A 21,114-nucleotide genomic window follows, 5' to 3' on the forward strand; every position below is an offset into this window, starting at 1 on the left:
ACTGTAACATCACATTCTCAAGTGACCAAGATTCTTGGTCTTGGAGAATGATGCTATTGTGGATGGGGAATTATTTTGTCAGGTTTGTGACTAAGCACAGTGCAAAGAAATATCAAACGTTTGTTGTATAACATTTCCAGATCAGTGCATAAGATGCCCTACAGTAGTTTTAGTTTGCATTCACAATTTAAATGTTTATTTTTTTTTAACGTTGTCTGCACAGCAGGCATGTTAAATATTATTTCAGCTAATGCTTTGAGTTGCATTTTTATCTGATTTGGCCTAAAGGGCTATTTTCTTATTATCTCTTCATGAACTTTCTGTCTATATCATGCTCTGCTATGCATTTTCAAGTACATATATATTCACTTCTGCAAGAGAATCTGAGACAGTCTAACAAAGAACAGAGCCGCTGTGTTCTTTTTAAAAGTCTCTTTTTCCTTACTTTAGTAGAACATGTTCAATGAAATAAGAACTCCTGTTGTGAATGTCAGCTTTCTCCAGTCTTTTTATAGCAGCACACCCTCCAAAAATCAATAATATCTGAAATTGTTCGGCATCTCATGAGAGTATTTTTAGTCTACAAAATAAATGTGTCAAAATTTTATAACCACTTGCAGCAATATGATCCTTTCCAGATGTGCTTGGGCAGCAACTCTTAGGATACACGCTCCAGTTGTTCACACATCTGAATACAACAGATACTAAACTTGGGGAATATTGGTTTATAATGCGATTTTGATGAGGCAATCTTGGTTCATCCAACTTGCCTCATGGACAAAGAAACATGGCAACTCTCCATTGAGCATCCCTTTGTGAATTGCTAAGCTACCTCACATGTAACCTGCATCTGTATAATCAGTCTCTTCCCTGTTTCCTCATCCCACATGAAATCCTACATCAGTCATGTCACACTATACATCTGCAGCTTACGGAAGGTTATGCCTTTTAACCAAGTTCATTAGCTGGAAAAGATACTACCAGACGTCAACTGATTTTTTGTTGTTGTCATAGAATAGAATGGAATGGAATGGAGTGGAGTGGAGTGGAATTGAGTGGAGGGGAGAGGACGGGAGGGAAGGAATGGAGAATGGAGAGTGAAGTGGAATGGAATGGAGTGGAATGGAGTGTTAGGGATTGGAATCAAGGGGAGGGGAGGGGACAGAAGGAGTGGAGAATGGAGAGTGGAGTGGAGTGGAGTAGAGTAGAGTAGAGTAGAGTAGAGTAGAGTAGAACAGAGACTTCATTGTAACTTTAAAATGTACACTAATCAGCAAAGATTGAAGGCAAATGAGGTCCAGGCAGAAGAAGAACATCATAGCTTCAAAATCTAAGGGACTGGTTTGGACAAAACTGAGCAGCACTTTTTCATGTGGCTGTTGATAAAAATAGGATTGCCAGCATGATTGCCAACGTCCAATGACAGCAAGAAGAAGAATCAGCTTACATTAAAATGAAATTTCTGTACTTAGCTCTTAAAGGATAACCATTATGTATATACCTAGACACACACATACACATGACGTAGAGAAGCATCACAGTTCTGATGATGTTTGACTAACATGCCTTTCCTCCTATAATGAATGTCTTGGCTAGATCTGCAAGAAGGCCCTTCAGCCTTTTTCATACAGTTCATATTTTTTGACTTTTCATTTGGGATGAAAGTTATTTTTATGCTTCATTGTTTTGTTTGGAATTCAAAGATGAGGATGTTGTTGTGTCTCGTCCAATCTCACCTCAGCCGGGGTCTTCTTATCTGCTTCCGAACATGGAGGAATGTTCTAGTATGCCTCCTGGCCCCAGCCCTGGCTCCATGCCCAGACAGGCTGAAGAGGAAGAAATACCTCCAGCCCCCAGCTCTGGCTCCATGCCCAGGCAAACGGAGCAACTAGACTCCTCCCCCTCCTCCACAGCATGTGAGCCTGAGGGAGGTCAATTACCAACAGCTGCCGACTGGAGTGACCCTCGCGTCAGAAGACTTGATAGGCGGAGGCAACAGAAGGAAGGGAGGGGCAGGCCTGGATAAGTGCTGAGTCATGGAGCCACACCCCATGGCCTATATAAAGGATCTGCTTTCTGGCATTCTCTGAGTCAGGCAAAGTCTAAACATATCTTGCTGAAGTCACTTTCTGGTCTCTTTCTGCCTGCCCTGAGGACTTTGCTAGGATTTTGGCAGAGCTGCAGAGGCACACCTGATTCGGATTTCCCTGACCGGAAATCACCTGACCCGGCCGTCAGCGGAGGAGTGGGACACGACAGATGTTTCTCTGGAATTCCTTTCCCCTAGGTGTCTTGCTAAGGTTAATCTCAGGGAAGGAAAGGGTTAAGATGTCTGAAAACTCAGTATGAAAAGAGGAGGCTCTGAAAGAATTAGAGATACTCAGTTTTCAGAAAAGACAATTGAGAAGGGATGTGATGGCACTTTCACATTTCTAAGGAGGATTGTCTGTTTTTTCTCATTCTAGAATGGAAGACACACAGGATAATTCTACTAGAATATTTATTGTCATTGTTGCTAGTCGCGAAGTTGTGTCCGACCCCTCGTGACCTCATGGACAATGTTTCTCCAGGCCTTCCTGTCCTCTACCATCCTCTGGAGTCCATTTAAACTCATGCCTACTGCTTCAGTGACTCCATCCAGCCACCTCGTTGTCTGTTGTCCCCTTCTTATTTTGCCCTCAATCTTTCGCAGCATTAGGCTCTTCTCCAGTGAGTCCTTCCTTCTCATTAGGTGGCCAAAGTAAGAATATTATGAAAACTAGAATATTAAGAGAATAGAATAGAATAGAATAGAATAGAATAGAATAGAATAGAATAGAATAGAATTTTTTATTGGCCAAGTGTGATTGAACACACAAGGAATTTGTCTACGGCATCTCTGGACCCCTCCACAATTGGATAACAGCGTTCCTGTCTAACAGACAACAAGTAGTCAAAATAGGCAGTGCCATATCAAATCCTGTTCCTGTCAATAGCGGTGTTCCCCAAGGCAGTGTTCTTGGACCAACACTCTTTATATTATACATTAATGATCTCTGTGACCATATTAAAAGTAATTGTGTTCTCTTTGCTGACGATGACAAAATATTTAACACTACCAACAATACAGTTACCCTTCAAAAAGACTTTGACTTTGTGTCAGAATGGTCAAAAACTTGGCACCTCCAAATCTCAAGCAGCAAATGCTCTGTCTTACACATTGGAAAAAAGAATCTAAACACTAAATACAAACTCGATGGACATTACCTTACAGATGACCCCCACCCTGTTAAAGACCTTGGAGTTTTCATATCCAATGATCTAAGTGCCAAAGCCCACTGCAACTACATCGCAAAAAAGGCTTTAAGGGTTGTAAACTTAATCTTCTGAAGCTTCTTCTCGAGAAACACTACACCGCTAACCAGAGCTTATAAAACATTTGCTAGACCAATTCTTGAATACAGCTTGACTGTTTGGAACCCATACCACATTTCAGACATCAATACAATTGAAGGTGTCCAGAAATATTTTACAAGAAGAGTTCTCCGCTCCTCTGAATACAACAAAATACCTTATGCCACCACTAAGTTTTCTTGAATTTAGAAAACTTAGAACTCTGCCGCCTTGGACAGGACCTGTGTTTAACTCATAGAATCATCTATTGCAATGTCCTTCCTGTTGAAGACTACTTCAGCTTCAATCATAACAATACAAGAGCAAACAATAGATTTAAACTCAATGTTAACCGTTTCAATCTTGATTGCAGAAAATATGACTTCTGTAACAGAGTTATTAGTGCTTGGAACACACTACCTGACTCTGTGGTCTCTTCTCAAAATCCCCAAAGCTTTAACCAAAAACTCTCTACTATTGACCTCACCCCATTCCTAAGACGTCTATAAGGGGCATGCATAAGAGCACAAACGTGCCTACTGTTCCTGTCCTATTATTTCCTTTCATTATATCCAATTAATATAGTTATCACATACTTATGCTCATATATATGCTTATATATTATATAGTTACTTTCATGCTTATGCTTATATATACTGTGGTGACAAAATAAATAAATAAATAAATAAATAAATAAATAAATAAATAAATAAATAAATAAATAAATAAATAAATAAATAAAATATGCTCTCAGTGTACATAAAAGAAAAGATACCTTCATCAAGGTACAACACTTACAATACTTAATGATAATCATAGGGTACAAATTTGACACTTAATGATACAACACTTAATGATAGTCATAGGCTACAAATAAGCAATCAGGAAACAACCAGGAAACAATTAATATTAAGGCAGAGAGATTTGTTGGTTACACTAATTACCAAAATGGATATGACCTCTATTTCACTGTTACAGGTAGTCGTCAACTTACAATAGTTTGTTTAGTGACTGTTGAAAGTTACGATGGCACTGAAAAAAGTTACTTATGACCATTTTTCACGCTTACAACTTTTCCATCATCCACACGATCATGTGATCAAAATTCAGATGCTTGGCAACTGATTCATAATTATGACCGTTGCTGTGTCCCTAGTTCATGTGATCACCTTTTGCGACCTTCTGACAAGCAAAGTCAATGGGGAACTCAGATTCACTTAACAACCGGGGTACTAACTTATCAACTTTAATGATTCACTTAACAACCAAGGCCAGAAAGGTCATAAAATGGGGCAAAATTCACTTAACAAACATTTCTCTTTAAAAAATTTGGGTTTAATTGTGTTTGTAAGTTGAGGACTACCTATATATTTTCAAGCAATTGCTGGGCAGCTGTCTTTTAACGTTTTAATTTGGATTCTTGCATCCAGCAGGGGTTAAATCTGATCGTCGACCTGTACCCCTGCAATTCTATGATTTCACATCTTTGGTATATTCTGTATGAGAAGGGAATATAGAATTTTGCAATAGGAATAGTTCCTACCCAAGCAACATAAACACTTTTTGTTTTTGTTTATGAAACTATAGTATTTTTAATCTCTGTAATTGGTATCTGAAGCATAATTTACATTCTATCAGGTGTAATAAAGGGAATGTTATTGGATAATGTGAATCAAGCTCAGGGGTAGAAACTAAGAAAAGAAATCTTAGCGTTCCTCCAGGGACAAAAGAGAAGCTATTAAAGACCCAAATGCCAAGCTAAAGAGTATCAGTGTACTTATCTGAAATTTGAGATGAAGAATTTAAGGTGAGGAACATCGAACTCACGTCATAAATTGGCTCTGAAATTGACTGAAGGAAAAAAATATTGGTTTGCTGTATATCAAGAATGCCAGGCTGTGCCAGGGACATAGTCATTTATGGAGTCTTATCACAGTCCATATGGTATTTGCTATTCAGCTGCATATTTCTGGCCATGGTTCTTTCTGCCCATCCACCTTGCTGTTATTAACTGAGTTGGAATTTATGGTGAATTGCAAACTGTATGTCATATAGACTAATGCTCTTATCTTTTGTATAAGTTGCTCAGGGCAGTTTCTGGAAGACAGATATTAAAACGAAACATTTATACAGTGTTATCCTGAGAATGTGTGATAGAACGATTGAAAACAAGGACTTTTAAAAGGACTAATTGTCCATAAAGTGACATTTCATAGGTCTTCTGCTATTTTTCTCTTGTGAATTTATAATGAAATCAGTCAGTGTATTTTTTTCCCCTTTAAACAAACCTTTTTCAAAAAGGGAGGTAGGAGTTGCTAATACTTGCTTCGCAATATGGCAAACACAGTAGGCTGTCCAAGTAACCAAGCAGCCATCCATCATGGCATGTCATGTTTGATAGATTTCCACCCTTTGATAAAATTGAGTATAGTTGCATTACAGCCTCAAATCAAATGGGAAACCAAATCAATACTTGGATAAGTCAGTGATTGCACAGGGCAGCTGGTTATCAGAAGCCACCCTGAGTGAATTCAGGGATGCCTGTCTATCATTTTTGGTCACCCTTGACTGAATATATATCAACTGATGGAAAAGTTCTTTCCTGAGTAATGTTGAAAACTGCCTTATTATGGGCCATGCTATTATTCTCCCTTGGCTCGGTATTGTATGGATTTCCGAAATTTCAGACAGGACTCCTTATCAATCATTTTTGGAAAGGTTAATAACTAGATCTAGGAAGAATGTTGCCTTACCAAAGCTGCAATATGTGCTGCGGTATTGTTCTATTCAATGCTGCTTTTATCAAACTGCTGTTGAAAATGGCGTTTTCTTTCTCTCTCATCCAGGACCAGGAAAGCTCATTCCCAAGAGTATTGTCTGTTCAGAGACTATCCCCTAGATGGTGCTTCCTAGATGGTAAGAATGAATCACAGTTGGCTCCCATGGTCTTACAAGAAAATGGGCACACTGTACATTTCTTTATATGCTTATCCAGAAATAAATTCTATCTTATTCAGGAGTATTTGCTCTCACACCTTTGCTGAATATTATTTCAAAAAAAATTTATGTGAGTTTCAACCAGGTATAGGATCTTAAAGATTTTATATATGGTTATTTGCTTAAAATCGGGGGGCTATGCATGATTGATAATAAACATGGTGAAGGTATCTCCATTGGGTTCATCCTCATGTCATCGTTGCTGCAGCACAAAGATGTTTCATAAACATTTCTGAGGGGCCTGTTCTCATGACATAATCTCAATCTCATCTGCAATCAATTGATGAGGCAACTTAGAGCTGTCTTTAGTTGTTCCAATTTGGAAGTGGTCTTGTTCTTTTCCTCCCAGCACAAAATAGTCAATGTAGACATTTAGAGCACCTCAAAGGCCATGGACAGTGATCTTCTCAACTCCAATTGGCTCAGTAGGTTGATAGAAATGCTTCCTCCCTGCCCAGTTAGTGGACAATAATCCTCTATGGTCATTTGGGTCATTTGTGAGACAGAGTGGGCATCTCCTCTTTTTCTCTTTAACCTTGAATATTGAACTCCCAGGAGATCTGTCGGACACCTGTCTGTACATCTGTCAGGCAAGAACCCTACAGTTTGGTTTTTGTGTATAAGTATGTTCATCTGTTCGGTGGGAAGGTCATGAAGTAGAGAAAACACTTCTTATATGGACCAAAACAAAAGTGGAATGAAGGGTGATGGATAAAGGCTCTTTGTCTAGTCCAGAGGTCTTCAAACTTGGCAGCTTGTGGACTTCAACTCCCAGAATTCTCCAGCCAGCTATGTTTTGCTATGCTCCAGCCAGTTGAAGTCCGCAAGCTGCCAAGTTTGAAGACCTCTGGACTAGAAAAAGAGCCTTTATCCATCACCCTTCATATCACTTTTGTTTTGGTCCATATAAGAATATGCTACAATAGTGTTGCTACAGTAGAGCACAAGCATATATCATAAGTGTGATTTAGGATTTTCTGCTTTTTATTCCAAATTACTTAAGCAGACTTTTGGGAGATGCAGTCTTGATACTGGTACTTATTTTGCTGATAGGACTATAGCTCCATGGAACACTTTCATAAATGCTGCCATGTACAGGTGGCTTGAATAACTTCCAGTTAGAAGCAATCCCAAGAGATTAACTGCCCTGCAGAAGAAGCATTCACTGAATAATAAGAATAAAATAAAATGATTTTAAAAAAATAAAAATTAATGTTGTACTGCCAGCCCTATCAAATATGGGTTCAGGAGAACGATGGGTGCTAGTTTCATAATGGAATGCAAATTTCTAATTGTTTATAGCTTATAGTTCTTAATTCCATAAACATAAAATATGACTTTCTGGACTGTATTAAACTGTATGTGTTTTTCATGATATGTCACGTGAATAAAATGTTAGTCTATAGAACATTTTTATGGTGAACATTTTTATGGTGGTTCCCAAGAATAAATGAACATTTTTATGGTGGCTCCCAAGAATAAATTTAGAGTCATGGTTGTTTATTGTTAAGATCGTTGTTCAGCTTTGGAAATGTAACAAGTTTGAAATGTTTTATTCAGAAATACTCTTTCAAATAAATTCAGAACTCTCAGTTGATCATAGCTTCATCAAGATCCAATAACACAATATATCCTCCAAGCGCTCAGATAAACTTTTGATCTCCATCTCTTTCTCTCTGCCTCTCTCCCCCCTCTCTTTTGGTGCCAATCTACAGTATTTTGTAAGCTTTGATAATAGTAAGCAACAAACTGTGGGTTCATAGCTTATTTTAGAGATGTTGGGAGGAGCTCTCTTTTTTCTTTTCCTGAAATAAAACATGCTACCTTAAATTTCATGCATCTGACAGATCTGTGTTGCATTGTTGTCCTTATAGATGTAACATGCAACATTCCAAGGATATTGATTAGTGTTTCCACTGGCTAAAATTCCAGCCCTGCCCGATGACATCCAGCGAATGAAATGGGCATGCACAATGTTCTGATAACTGTATCCATAATTCTTTTTTTTCGCAATTACTATCAACCAATTGAACTTTTTTTTAAAAAATTCCTAAAACTAAGGGTCAGTGGGCTGACAATTTGATCTATCAAGCCCTAGATGGCAGCCAAGAGGTATGTTTTTTAAATGTCTTGGCTACCACCTAGTGATCATCAAAATGTGTTTAGCTGAGATGAAGGCAAGGCAAAGGTATTGCTGAGGAGCTGGAAAAAGGAACTGAGCTCTGGGAGGTACAAACTACCTAAGAACAGAAAGTTAAGAGAGACAGGGCTTCCCTGGAAGCAGCCTCCAACTGGGAAGGGAATTTCCTGCCAGGCAGGCTTACAAAAAGTCAAATCTTATTCAATTTGTCAGTCTTTCATGGGAGGCAGTATTGAAACTCTGCTATGTTGCTGCAGAGCATACTAAAAGAATATTGAAATTCAGAGATTCTTTCTATCGCTCTGTTTCTTATACCAAAGAGAATCAAGGTAGGGCAATCTTGAGTTTCTTTCTCACTGTCTCATTTTTAGAGCTAAGCTGGGGTTTACTTAATGGCTGTTGAATACCTTCTCCAAGGCCATCTCTGTATTCTTCGATACAGTTATTACTTCCAAAGACTTGCATGAAGCCAGCCATTTCATACTGACAGTACCAACCACTACCGAATTCACTTATGTTTAGACTTTGTATGAGCAGAAAACCTCATGGCTGTAACATCTGACTTAATTTTGGAATGCATTTCTAATTTCTTCCCATTCCCTTCCTTTTTGTGCCATCGTGCTTAATGAAGAGGTCTGAAGAAGTGAAAAGTTTCATGCTCTTTTGTCTCAGTTTCATTGATCCCCATTGAGGTATTGCCTAGCTGTGTAGTTTGGATATTTTTTCCCTTTCGGATGGATCAAACACAGTTTTTCACACAAGTCTTTCCTCATTTTTTATTTTTTTTTGCAGCAACTTCTGCTGATCGCTTTTACCGCATCGACAGATCTCAGGTACAGAGATGATGTTGCTTTCCTTTTGACTTCTTCTCCTTTTTTTTTAATGGCACAGAATTGGGTTCACCGTTATAATATGAAAATATGGGTCTTTTCAAATGTGACTCTCCTCCTATTATATACTTGTCTCTAGTTCTTCTCTCCAGAGATTCTCAAGGGCCCCTAAAACTGTCAAAAATAAATAAAATAAAATAGGCTTCTTCTTTTTTTTTCCAGTTAGGAAAAAAAAAAATAAGCACGTTGAGGTCTGCATTCCCCACAAAATTTCAGCTCTTCCCAGCTAGGTAGGATCGATTGGACAACCATTGGACTAGGTTGGTAAAAGGTCCCCTGCCTTGAGCAGGAGGTTGGACTAGAAGACCTTTGTGGTCCCTTCCAGCCTTATGATTCTATGTTGTTTCTGAGTTTCTTTCTCTCTCCATTATATGGCCATGATGCTCCACATTAATTAGTAGCATGTGTTCCTTCATCTCTCAAAGTCATTCCTATATAGTAATAGCACTTAGACTTATATACTGCTGTTGTGTCTGCGCCCCCCAAGCTGGGCCCCCTGCCAGAAAGTGACTCGGAAAGTGAGGGGGAAGGGCCATCAGGACTTACCTCTGGAACACCGGCTCCTCTGGCTCAGCTCCAGGAGCCAGAGGCAGGCCAGGTGGAGGAGATAACGAGGCCTCCGTCCCTTGACTCTCCCCCACCCCCAGGCCATGCCTGCAGACCCGGCTGAAGGCAACCAGGCCTGGCTAGATCCCAGGTTTCGGAGATACGAGAGGCAGCTACAACAAAGGAAGGGGTGGGGCAGGCCTACAGAGTGCTGAGTCACGGAGCCACACCCCACAGAGTATAAAAGCAGCCCTGGCTGCTCTTCTGCTCCATGACGAGCAAAAATTGAGCTGAACTATTTGACTCATGGAGAAGTGAGTTGAACTCTTTGACTCGTGGAGAATTGAGCTGAACATTCGGCCTGGATTGCTGACTTCCTGGTTGCCAGGCAATCCCAAGATAAGGGAGACTTTGACAGTCAGCTGCAGATTCCCTGCCAGGACTGATAGCAGCCATGAACTCAAGTACTGGCTCGTTTAGCCAGCTCGCGTGGCTGAGGCTGGGAGGGGATAGAACAACTGCTTTGCAGTGCTTTAGAGCCCTCTCTAAGCAGTTTACAGAGGCAGCCTATTGCCCCCAACAATCTGGGTCCTCATTTTACTGACCTTGGAAGGATGGAAGGCTGAGTCAACCTTTGAGCCTGGTGAGAATCGAACTGCCAAATTGCAGTCAGCCGCCAGTCAGCAGAAGTAGCCTGCAGTACTGCACTCTAACCACTGTGCCACTTTGGCTCATATATTTATTTATTTATTTATTTAATCAAATTTTTATACCGCCCTATCTCCCGAAGGACTCAGGGCAGTTTACAGCCAGATAAAAATACAGAAATCATACACAATAAAAACTAATTAAAAAACTTATTTAAATAGGCCAAAATTTAAAATTACAATTAAAATGATAAAACCCCATTACCTAAAAATTAACAACTAACCCCAGTTAAAATTAAGTAAAACTTTTAATCCAGTCCCGCTTGGATAAATAAATGCGTTTTCAGCTCACGGCGAAAAGTCCGAAGATCAGGCACTTGGCGTAAACCAGGGGGAAGTTCGTTCCAAAGCGTAGGAGCTCCCACAGAGAAGGCCCTACCCCTGGGGGCCGCCAGCCAACATTGTTTGGCGGACGGCACCCCGAGAAGACCCTCTCTGTGTGAGTGTACGGGTCGGTGGGAGGCATGAGGTAACAGCAGGCGGTCCCGTAAGTATATATACCATGACGCATACTTGTAGTATGTCAGACTGTTTCATATAACCTTGTAGAAATGCAACAGATTCTTCAAGAATACTTCCCATCATTATGGGTTATTTTGTGTTAATGATAAATTAAAACGATAGCATTGATTTACAATAAATGAATTCACAAGTACATAAGTCTAATATCTGAAAATTAAACCTAATATATTATCAGCACAATATGATTAATATTAGTCAATATTTAAACATTAAATATTTAAAATTATTGATCTATTAATTATTAATGTTGAGAGCACGAATATAAAATTTGAGAAACTCAGTAGCATTGTCCTTACTGTGATTTTAATTTATAGCCACGTAAACTAAACACATTATGAAAAATTGGCCCAGGGCATCCAAGGTCAAAGAAGATTTAAACCAAGAAGGATGAGTTTTGCTCTTTTTGCTTAAATCGGTTTGATGTTTAATAGCATAGATTCTTCTTTTTCTCTCCCCCCCCCTTTATCTTCATGAGCTTGGGATAGCTACATTAAAAAGAAAATCTTAGAGTTTATCTTGATGTCTACAGTTCCACAAAAATCCTAATCCTCTATTTGTGAGATAAGGTGACTCTGGAAATTATGATAATGTTGGGGCCCAAAGAAAATATTCACAAAGCTTAAAAACACATCAAATTAAAGTGACAGCATTTGTCAAAAACATAGTATTTTATGTGTTGCTTGGAACTGTCTGGAAGTTTTACAAATATGGAAGCCAGTCGGATTGGATTTGCTTTTATTGATTTTTCGTTTAATTCATTTAGTTTCTGTTCAGCTGTAAAGCAGAAGCCAAAATTGTGTTAGTACTTTGGGGCAGGGGTGAAATCTACTTCCTTAAAACCAGGAAGTAGTGACACCCCGAAAGGGTGGACGGAGCTTTGTTACCGGATCGCCGAACCACCATCCACGATCGCTACTGGATCACCAGATCCTGTCAGAACCAGGAGCATTTCACCCCTGCTTTGGGGGAATTTAAGACTGGTCTGCTACATCAGAACAGTGGCATGTACAGATCAGCTGTTTCTACCTGCTGCGATTGAAAAGAAATTATACTGTACAATTCTAGGCATGCTTATTGGGAACTAATTCCCATTGAATTCAGTGGAATTTGCTATATCTTTAGCAAATTAGTACTGCACTTTCTAGAACAGGAAATGAACCTGAGAAATCAAGTTTTATCCTAGCCACTGAGCAGATGGATTTCCTATGATGATCTCCGAATCGCTGGAACTAATCCATTGACCAAGGATCTTCCTGTATAACTACCCTGCTTGTGGTTGTCAGCTGAAAATGATTGGCAAACTCACAACCCTGCAGTGCTGGAAAAAAATACAGCCATTCTCCGAAATACATGACATTTTGGGGATGAATGGTTGGCTGGCTGTAAGCAAGGAGCTGCCATGAATAGGATTTTGAGCATTCTCCATGCATTGACCCATGGTTCCTTCCTCCAGAAGAGATTTCTGCAAATGCCCCCAAATGTGCTGGGATTTCAGAATAAGTAGCTAATATATCTGGTGCATTCTGGTTGCAGTTCTTATATTTGGAGTTTTAATTTTAATTGAGAGCCACCTATTGCCATGTAAACTAGACACCTTATGAAAAATCGGCCTAAGGCACCCAAGATTTAAACCAAGAAGGATGAGTGCTGCTCTTGTTGCTTAAATCCATCTTGAGGAAGGTGGATTTAGAAATGATATTATGATGTTATATGCAGTATTCCTGAATAGAATTGTGCTGTTGATTGCAATAAACAATAGATCTTTTATTTTAATATAACTGTTGCAGGAACATTTGCACTTTGTGACAGAAATATCACAGGATGAGATTTTTATCCTGGATCCAGAATTGGGGGCAGCTCAACCAGCAGGGACACCTCCAGGAATGCCTGATCTGGTGGTAGAGCAGGCATCTGGGTAAGACTTCCTCTTGGGTTTCTGGATTTTTTAGGTTCTTCTTTTATTTTCATACCCAATTTTCCATATCCTTAAAGATGGATCTCACATGGAGATTTCTGTTCAAACATATTCTTTTTCTAAGCAACTTGATCCTTCTGTTTTTCAGGTGCTTTGAGCTGTAACTTCAAATCATCATTGGCTACGCACAAAGCAACTGAAAGTCGCTACATCACCAACATCATATCTATATTTATATCTTCAATGTCTGTCATCACTGCAGTGTACAGTGGGAGGGTGACACCTTAATCTAGTCCAGTGGTAGTCAACCTGGTCTCTACCGCCCACTAGTGGGTGTTCCAGCTTTCATGGTGGGCGGTAGGGGTTTTGTCTGATACTGAAGCACTTTCCTTTTTTTTAATTTAATTGACTTCTTAAAAAATTTTCATAGCATTATTTAAAAATTATTATTTTCATAAGGTTTTCATAAAATTCCCCGTGACAATTTAAATTTCTGAAAATATACTATTTGTATCGCCCGTGCATAAGTTTAGTTCACGTTATGTAAGTGAAACTAAATGGCGCTATAGTGCGACCGCAAACAAAAGAATCTTGTCCCAGAATAGCTCACGCATCTCCCCCCACACCACCCAGCTGTAACAGACAAGCAGAGCTGGTAGTCGGCACCCCCCCCAAACCCAATCTATGATGTGCAAGAGGCATGCGCAGACGACGATACACGGTGCATTACTGTGAAACTGGTGGGCGGTTAGAAACTTTTACTACTAACAGAGATACAAAAGTGGGCGGTGGGTATAAAAAGGTTGACTACCCCTGATCTAGTCCCTTTCCTTTTTTATACAGTTTTTAGTGGTGCTTCTGATATTGCTGGATTTCAACTCCCAGCAGCCCAAATATGGCCAATGATGAAGGATATTAAGAGTTGGGATTTGTTGGCTTTTGAAGGGCTGCCATTCTATTTGATTGATTGATTGATTTGTCAATCATATATAAGACAACAGGTAAAAGTATAAACATAATTTGGATACATGAAAATAGTAAGTAAAAAGGAATATTAGGACAGGGACGGTAGGCACGTAGGTACACTTATGCATGCCCCTTACAGACCCACAAGAAGTCATAACAGCATGATAACAATTGGAACCAGAATTTCTATCGCTAAGTGATGCAGTCATTTCTTAATGATGGCAACCTTGATAGTCCCAGCTATACTTGTGGTCCTCCAGCAGCCTGTGGAGCTGGCAGCGGAGCTGGATAATGAGGAGGCTGGGGAGGACCCTGAGACAGTCCTGGAGTCTGGGAAGGCTTGGATGAGGGCTCTGTCTCGGAAGCAGAGATGGGACCAGGGCCATCTGAGAGTTATGTGCGGACTCCGAAGCCTCCAGAGTTGGACATCAGAGAGGCAGAGGAACAGGAGGAACCTGTGCCCAGTGCGCGCAAGGCAAGGACAATTAAGACAAAAGGGATGACCCAGGAGTAAGGCCTGGAGATGATTGGCCCCTCCCATAAGTCTTAAAAGAGGAGCAAAGACATGTAGGCCCTTTGCAGGAAAGCAGTGTTGTTAATTCTGTTCCCAGTCAGCATCTTTGTTTGATTCTGGACTCCGTGTGGCTTTGCCAAGTAGGTCTTTGGCAGCATGTCAAGGGAGATAAAGGTTGGTGATTATCTCGAAGGACTTCTCCTGAAGTCTAATTGGAACTCAGCTGTGAATGAATGTAATTCACAGCTGTTGCAATACGAGAGTACTGCTCGTGTGCTTTAATAACTCAGGAAGCGTAGGTCACAAGAACTTATTTAATTTATTTATTCAATCTATATGCTGCCTATCTTGCTATCTAAATAGACCCTGGGAGAGCAGTTGCTGTCATAATCCCAGGATCACATGGGTTGTTAAGTGGGAAGAGGTGGGAGTCCCAGGCAAGCAGATTCACTGATGAGAGCTTTGGGTGAGAGCTATTGGCAGGCAGGTGGGTGTCATGAGGGATGCATGCATAAGTGCCACAGGCAAGCACTGGAGTTGCTCATGCACCCATGCATGGTAATGCATGGGTGCTATGGACAGATGCTAGGGAGCAGATGAGTTGGTGCCACAGGAAGGTCTGCAGGTGTTGCAGGGAGGTGTTCCTGAGGACAGATGAATGTGCAGGTGCCACAAAAGGGTACAAGGATGCCACAAGCAGGCATTCCTGAGCATGGGAAGGTGCACAGTTGTTGTAAGAGTATGTGCAGTGATGCAGGCAGGGGTTACTGAGTAGGGGTTACTGTGCAGGTGTCGTGGGTAGAAAGTAGGAAGTGCAGGTGGATGCTGTAGGTGAAGGATTGGCAGGAACCCGAGTGACTTACGACTTCCTCCCTGCTTCTGCATTGACTTTTGGGAACCAGTAGGAAACGTCAGAAGTCATGTTCATAAGACTCCAAGGGCACTGCCATAGCTAGTACTCCAAGGAATCATCAGAAGTCCCCCTTGTTCAGCACCATTGTAACCTTGAACGGTTGTAGAATGAGCGGTTGTAGCTTGAGCACTACCGGTATGGAACTCTGTAACTACCGCATGAAAAACAAAGAAAATGGAGAGAAAATTGTAGCATAGAACGTTGATAGAAAATAGATTATCCCAGGCGCACGAATTTCAGAATAGCGTTCCTTTTGAAGACTGCCGTTCGAAAGTGAAAATAAAACTGCAAGGAAAACCATCTTTTTTCCTTTGTCGCCCTTTGTAAGAAGTGATGCCCAAGAGAGTATTAGCCATTTCTAGGTGCAATCGTTGTGAAATATTTATGCCACATAGAAAACAACGTATCAGGTCCAAGATGAAAACACAAAATAATAATAAAAAAATTATAAAGGAAAATAATCATAAAACACATAGATTCAGCAAAATGTGCATTAAGTAAACCATGGAAGAAACCTGTAGTAGAATAGAATAGAATAGAATAGAATTTTTATTGGCCAAGTGTGATTGGACCCACAAGGAATTTGTCTTGGTGCATATACTCTCAGTGCACATAAAAGAAAAGATACGTTCATCAAGGTACAACATTTACAACACAATTGATGGTCAATATATCAATATAAATCATAAGGATTGCCATAAGGATGGAAGAAACCTGTAGTAGAGCACACAATTATGTGATTCCTATCTTTAGAACTGACACTATAGATACATTTGTGTTTATATTTAAGTAATTACCTTGTGTTTCCTAAAAAGTAGTACTACTAGTCCTTGATTTACAACCACAATTAAGCCCACAATTTCTGTTGCTAAGGGAGATATTTCTTAAGTGAATTTTATGACCTTTCTTGCCACACTTGTTAAGTCAATCCCTGCAGTTCTGTTTAGCAACATAGTTAAGTCAATCTAGCTTCCTCATTGACTTTGCTGGATAAAGGTAAAGGTAAAGGTTCCCCTCGCACATATGTGCTAGTCGTTGCTGACTCTAGGGGGTGGTGCTCATCTCCGTTTCAAAGCCGAAGAGCCAGAGCTCTCCGAAGACATCTCCGTGGTCATGTGGCCGGCATGACTCAGCGCCAAAGGCTCACGGAATGCTGTTACCTTCCCACCAAAGGTGGTCCCTATTTTTTCTACTTGCATTTTTACGTGCTTTCGAAACTGCTAGGTTGGCAGAAGCTGGGACAAGTAACGGGAGCTCACCCCGTTACATGGCAGCACTAGGGATTCGAACCGCCGAACTGCCAACCTTTCGATCAACAAGCTCAACGTCCTAGCCCCTGAGCCACCATGCCCCTTGCTGGATAGAAGGTCACAAAAGATGGTCACATGACCCTGATACACTGCAACCTTCATAAATATGAGTCAGTTGCCAAGTGTCTGAATTTTGATCATGTGACCATGGGGATGCTGTCGTAGTCATAAGTGCAAAAAATGGTCCTTAAGTCACTTTTTGCAGGGCTGTTGTAACTTGGAACAGTCACTGAATGAACTCTTGTAAGTTAAGGATTGCCTGTAGTCCATTAGTCCCTTATAACAGGGGTCTGCAACCTTGGTCCCTTTAAGACTTGTGGACTTCAACTCCCAGAGTTCCTCAGCCAGCTTTGCTGGCTGAGGGACTCTGGGAATTGAAGTCCACAAGTCTTAAAGGGACCAGGGTTGGGGACCCCTGCCTTATAAGATATCTGTATGTGCCTTTCATCTTTCTGAACTCTCATTAAGTTAGTTGTTGAGTCTACCATTAGTGTTGCATTGCAATTTGTATACAATTTTATGAAATTACTGCAAGAGGCAGAAGAATAAACAAGAGGATAGTGTAGAAAAGGGCAAGAAATGTTGACAGTCATTGACTGAAGCAACCAACCAACCCAACAAACTAACAAAAAACAACAACCCCAAACTGAAAATGAAGCTGTTTTTGGAAGCAATCATGTTTCCTATTTGAAAATGTTTCTTTTCCCAGAATGTCCGATCGGTGGAATCCTGCTATTCGAAAGCGCATGTTGAGTGACAGTGGTTTGGGGAAGATGTCCCCTCATTATGAAGTACCTGAGAAACAAAAGGAGGCCAGCCAGGCTCACCTGCTACAGTAAGAGTTCTCTTGATTTTTCAAGGCTTAGTTCTAAATTGCTTCCTTAATCAGAGGCAATACAAACTGCTCTTTAAAATGCACTTGGTTAAATTTGCTGCCTTTTTAAAATCAGTGTCTTTTTCAACTGTCTTGCAATTTAAGGTGAGGCTATGTAGAAGAATGTAAGAAAGCTTCACCGATATGATTCTAGCACAACAATACCTGCACTTGCTGGATTCACTATTTTTTGTCTGTCTTGACTGTCTTAATTTATATTCTAAAGAGTAGTTTATATTAATTGTTATTTGATGAGCAGAACTCAATGGCTGGATTCATAGATAATGCTGAGCCACAAACCATGATGTGCGAATTACAGTATTTGAGCTCATAACTGTGCTAAGCTATAGTTTAGCAGTATTTGACTTCATGATTGGCTGGCAGCTGTTCTCCATGGATTCAATTTCCCAACCTCACCTGAAGTTGCTAATGATGGCACTCTAAACCTTTTATCAATACAGCACATCAATCCAACAACAGTAGTGAACAGTTAAATTTGGGGATGAATTCTAAGGCTAATACTGTTGTTTAGTTGTTGTCAAAATTATTTCACGATGGTAGTAACAGCTGAAATGACAGATTGCAGGTCTGAGGAACTTGTAACTCTACATATCTTATTGGATTATCATGACTATCATCTATCTTTCTTTCTTTCTTTCTTTCTTTCTCTTTCTTTCTTTCTTTCTTTCTTTCTTTCTTTCTTTCTTTCTTTCTTTCTTTCTTTCTTTCTTTCATCCAACAACATCTGATCTCTTAAACTGTTGTGGTCCGCTAGCAGCCTGCAGAGCTGGCAGCAGAGTCAGAGAGTGAGGAGGTTGGGGAGGAACATGGGCCAGTCCTGGAGTTTGGGGAAGGCTCAGACGAGGGCTCTGCATTGGAAGCAGAGAGGTAGCCAGGGCTATCTAGGAGTTATGTGCTGCCTCCAAAGCCTCCAGAGTTGGACATCAGTGAGGCAGAGGAACAGTGAGCCTGTTCCCAGTGCACACATGTGCAGAGCTGCCAGAAGGCAAGAACGGTTTGCTTCCTGCCACTAATTACAAACTATTTGAGACTCATTACGGGCTGTGAATGAACATAATTCACTGCCATTGAAATAAAAAGAGGGTTTTTGAGACTAATCGTGAGCTTTTTAATGTCTCAGGAAGCCTAGGTCAGAACATAAGCATACAGCTGACTTTCCCTGTAACCAACTCTGGTGGCTTGGTCCTTGCAGAATGATTCATCCAGTTCCTGTAGATTCATAAGTCCAGATACTGTTGTAGCATGCAGTAGTCTCAACTATTCATGAACTAGTTGTTTTAAGAGATAAAAATATATTCATAAAGCAAATGTAATTGCATAAACAGTTTACCTGTTTATAACATAACACTGAAGTATAGAACAAGCTGGGAGGTGCCAATTTGACCTTCCTTCTAAATTTGAAATAATAATAATAATAAAAAACCCCTCATAGTTTCTGTTTTCTAGAATACTTCTAGTCTCAGGAAAGATCCAAAAGATTTCTTAGAAAATGAAAGAAAGAAAAAGGAAAGAGGAAGGAAGGCTAGAGTCCAGAGTTTATGCTTTCTTGCAAGAGTAAATAGGTAAAGTTGAAAATATCTTGCAGGATTGGAATCAAGGGTGAGGTTATATGGCATTCCGATAAATTGATAACTGGCTGTGTTTTCTGTGAATAATTGTTCTTGCCTGCAAGTCATCTTGTGCCTGGAACTTTTTCCCAAAATTACAAATGCATCAAACAAAGAAAGAAAAAAAGAGAGAGAGAGAGAACCCTTGAAATAATAAAAAACTTCCATTTTCTCACTGCCTCCCTGATCTTTCTTTTGATCAGGAAATAATAGGTATTTCCCCTTTTCTCCTCTCTGTTCGCATTTGTATTACTTTCATTTCCTTTCATTCAGTGTATGCTTTTCAATTTCATTTGAAATGAAGAAAATGATGGGTAATAGAAGTCCTGTTGCAGGAAGTAGAAATGTGATCGTATGTGAGGTTTCTCATCATTTGGACAGTGAAGAGAGATACCTGGTGACGAGATCTCCATAGAATTTGGCTTCTTTATAAAACTTTGGATTAAAACTATATATTCAAAATGGGAGGGTGGAGGAAATGCTTTTGCTAACTACATTCATCTACTACTTTTTAAAAAAAATGTATTTGAATTGAAAATTGTCTCAAGCTGTGTATATATATATATATATATATATATATATATATATATATATATATATATATATATATATATATATATATATATATATATATATATATATATATATATATATGTTTTCTGAGGTTTTGGTGTTTGTATGTAGATCTTTGGTTATTCGGGTTTTCTCGCGTAAAATTGGAAGTGTCTTGGCGACGTTTCAACGAAGTCTCATTCGTCATCTTCAGGCTTCAGCTTCGTGCTTCTGGGGCAATGTGTGACTGCAGCTGTCACAAAAGGAAGAAACAACACTTCCAATTTTACGCGGAGAAAACCCGAATAACTAAAGATCTATATATATATATATATATATATATATATATATACATATATATATATATATATATATATATATATATATATATATATATATATATATATCTAAAGATTGGACAGTTTTGTATGTCAATAGAGGAAAATCAAAGAATGTAAGAAATAAATTCATGTAAAATTTGCACATGCCAATTTAAAGGTATACATAAATATTAAAAAATAGTGATAAATATGGTTTAAATATGGAGTTAAAGAAGAAGGAAACCATCACTTTATTCTGACTGAAGGCCTAGTTTATCTCCATGCTGGTAATCATAAAATGTTCCTTTTGGGTTTTTTAATTAAGTTGGATTGAACAGGGAGGACAGATTGAAGCTGCCTGAACTTTACTCAAATTGTATTAGATTGTAAATGTCATAATTGGTGAAAAATGGTTGTTTGGTTTTCCATTAATATGTAATGGAAAGTTAATCAAAACAGAAATCATATTATCCCAGATAGGGATAATATGATTGATAAAAGCAAAAGAAAAAAAATGAGAAGAAAACTACAATGAGGTAGTTTTCGTATCTACAAACTACCTCTACCCTCATTGTTAAAAATAGAATTAAGGGAAATTTCTATGATTTGATTCCAAAAGGTTGCTCATGGCAACTTCAATTAGGGTAAATATATTCTTTGCAACTCTCCTAATCTAGAAATAGCTTGTGTTTTAGTTATTTACTTATCTCAGTGAAAGCTATCTCGTTCCTCCTTGGTGACAGTGTCATATGCATTCCTCTAGATGGCACTCAAGTGTCAAGGATAACCATCAGTATATAACTTCAGTAACTGGCTTTCAACTTGCTTATGTAGAACAATTAATAGATTTAAAAGATCAGAAATACTAAAATAAGTGTAAATGTATCTTAAGATGTTGAATAGATTCCCCAAATCTGGGGCCAAGCAGGGTATGTTTTCCAGGATTCT

General features: G+C 39.4%; 1 protein-coding gene across 1 annotated transcript in view; it reads left to right on the top strand.

The window, feature by feature from the left end:
• Positions 1 to 21,114, top strand: part of DGKI (diacylglycerol kinase iota) — a 265,587-nt gene that overhangs the window by 178,414 nt on the left and 66,059 nt on the right. The window contains exons 25-28 of the mRNA XM_058190874.1: positions 6,219 to 6,288; positions 9,302 to 9,342; positions 12,962 to 13,089; positions 17,502 to 17,627. Of these exons, the coding sequence (XP_058046857.1) occupies positions 6,219 to 6,288; positions 9,302 to 9,342; positions 12,962 to 13,089; positions 17,502 to 17,627 (365 nt within the window). The remainder of the gene's footprint in view (positions 1 to 6,218; positions 6,289 to 9,301; positions 9,343 to 12,961; positions 13,090 to 17,501; positions 17,628 to 21,114) is intronic.

Source organism: Ahaetulla prasina, chromosome 7 (assembly GCF_028640845.1).
Source record: "Ahaetulla prasina isolate Xishuangbanna chromosome 7, ASM2864084v1, whole genome shotgun sequence".
In the NCBI taxonomy this organism is placed as follows: domain Eukaryota; kingdom Metazoa; phylum Chordata; class Lepidosauria; order Squamata; family Colubridae; genus Ahaetulla; species Ahaetulla prasina.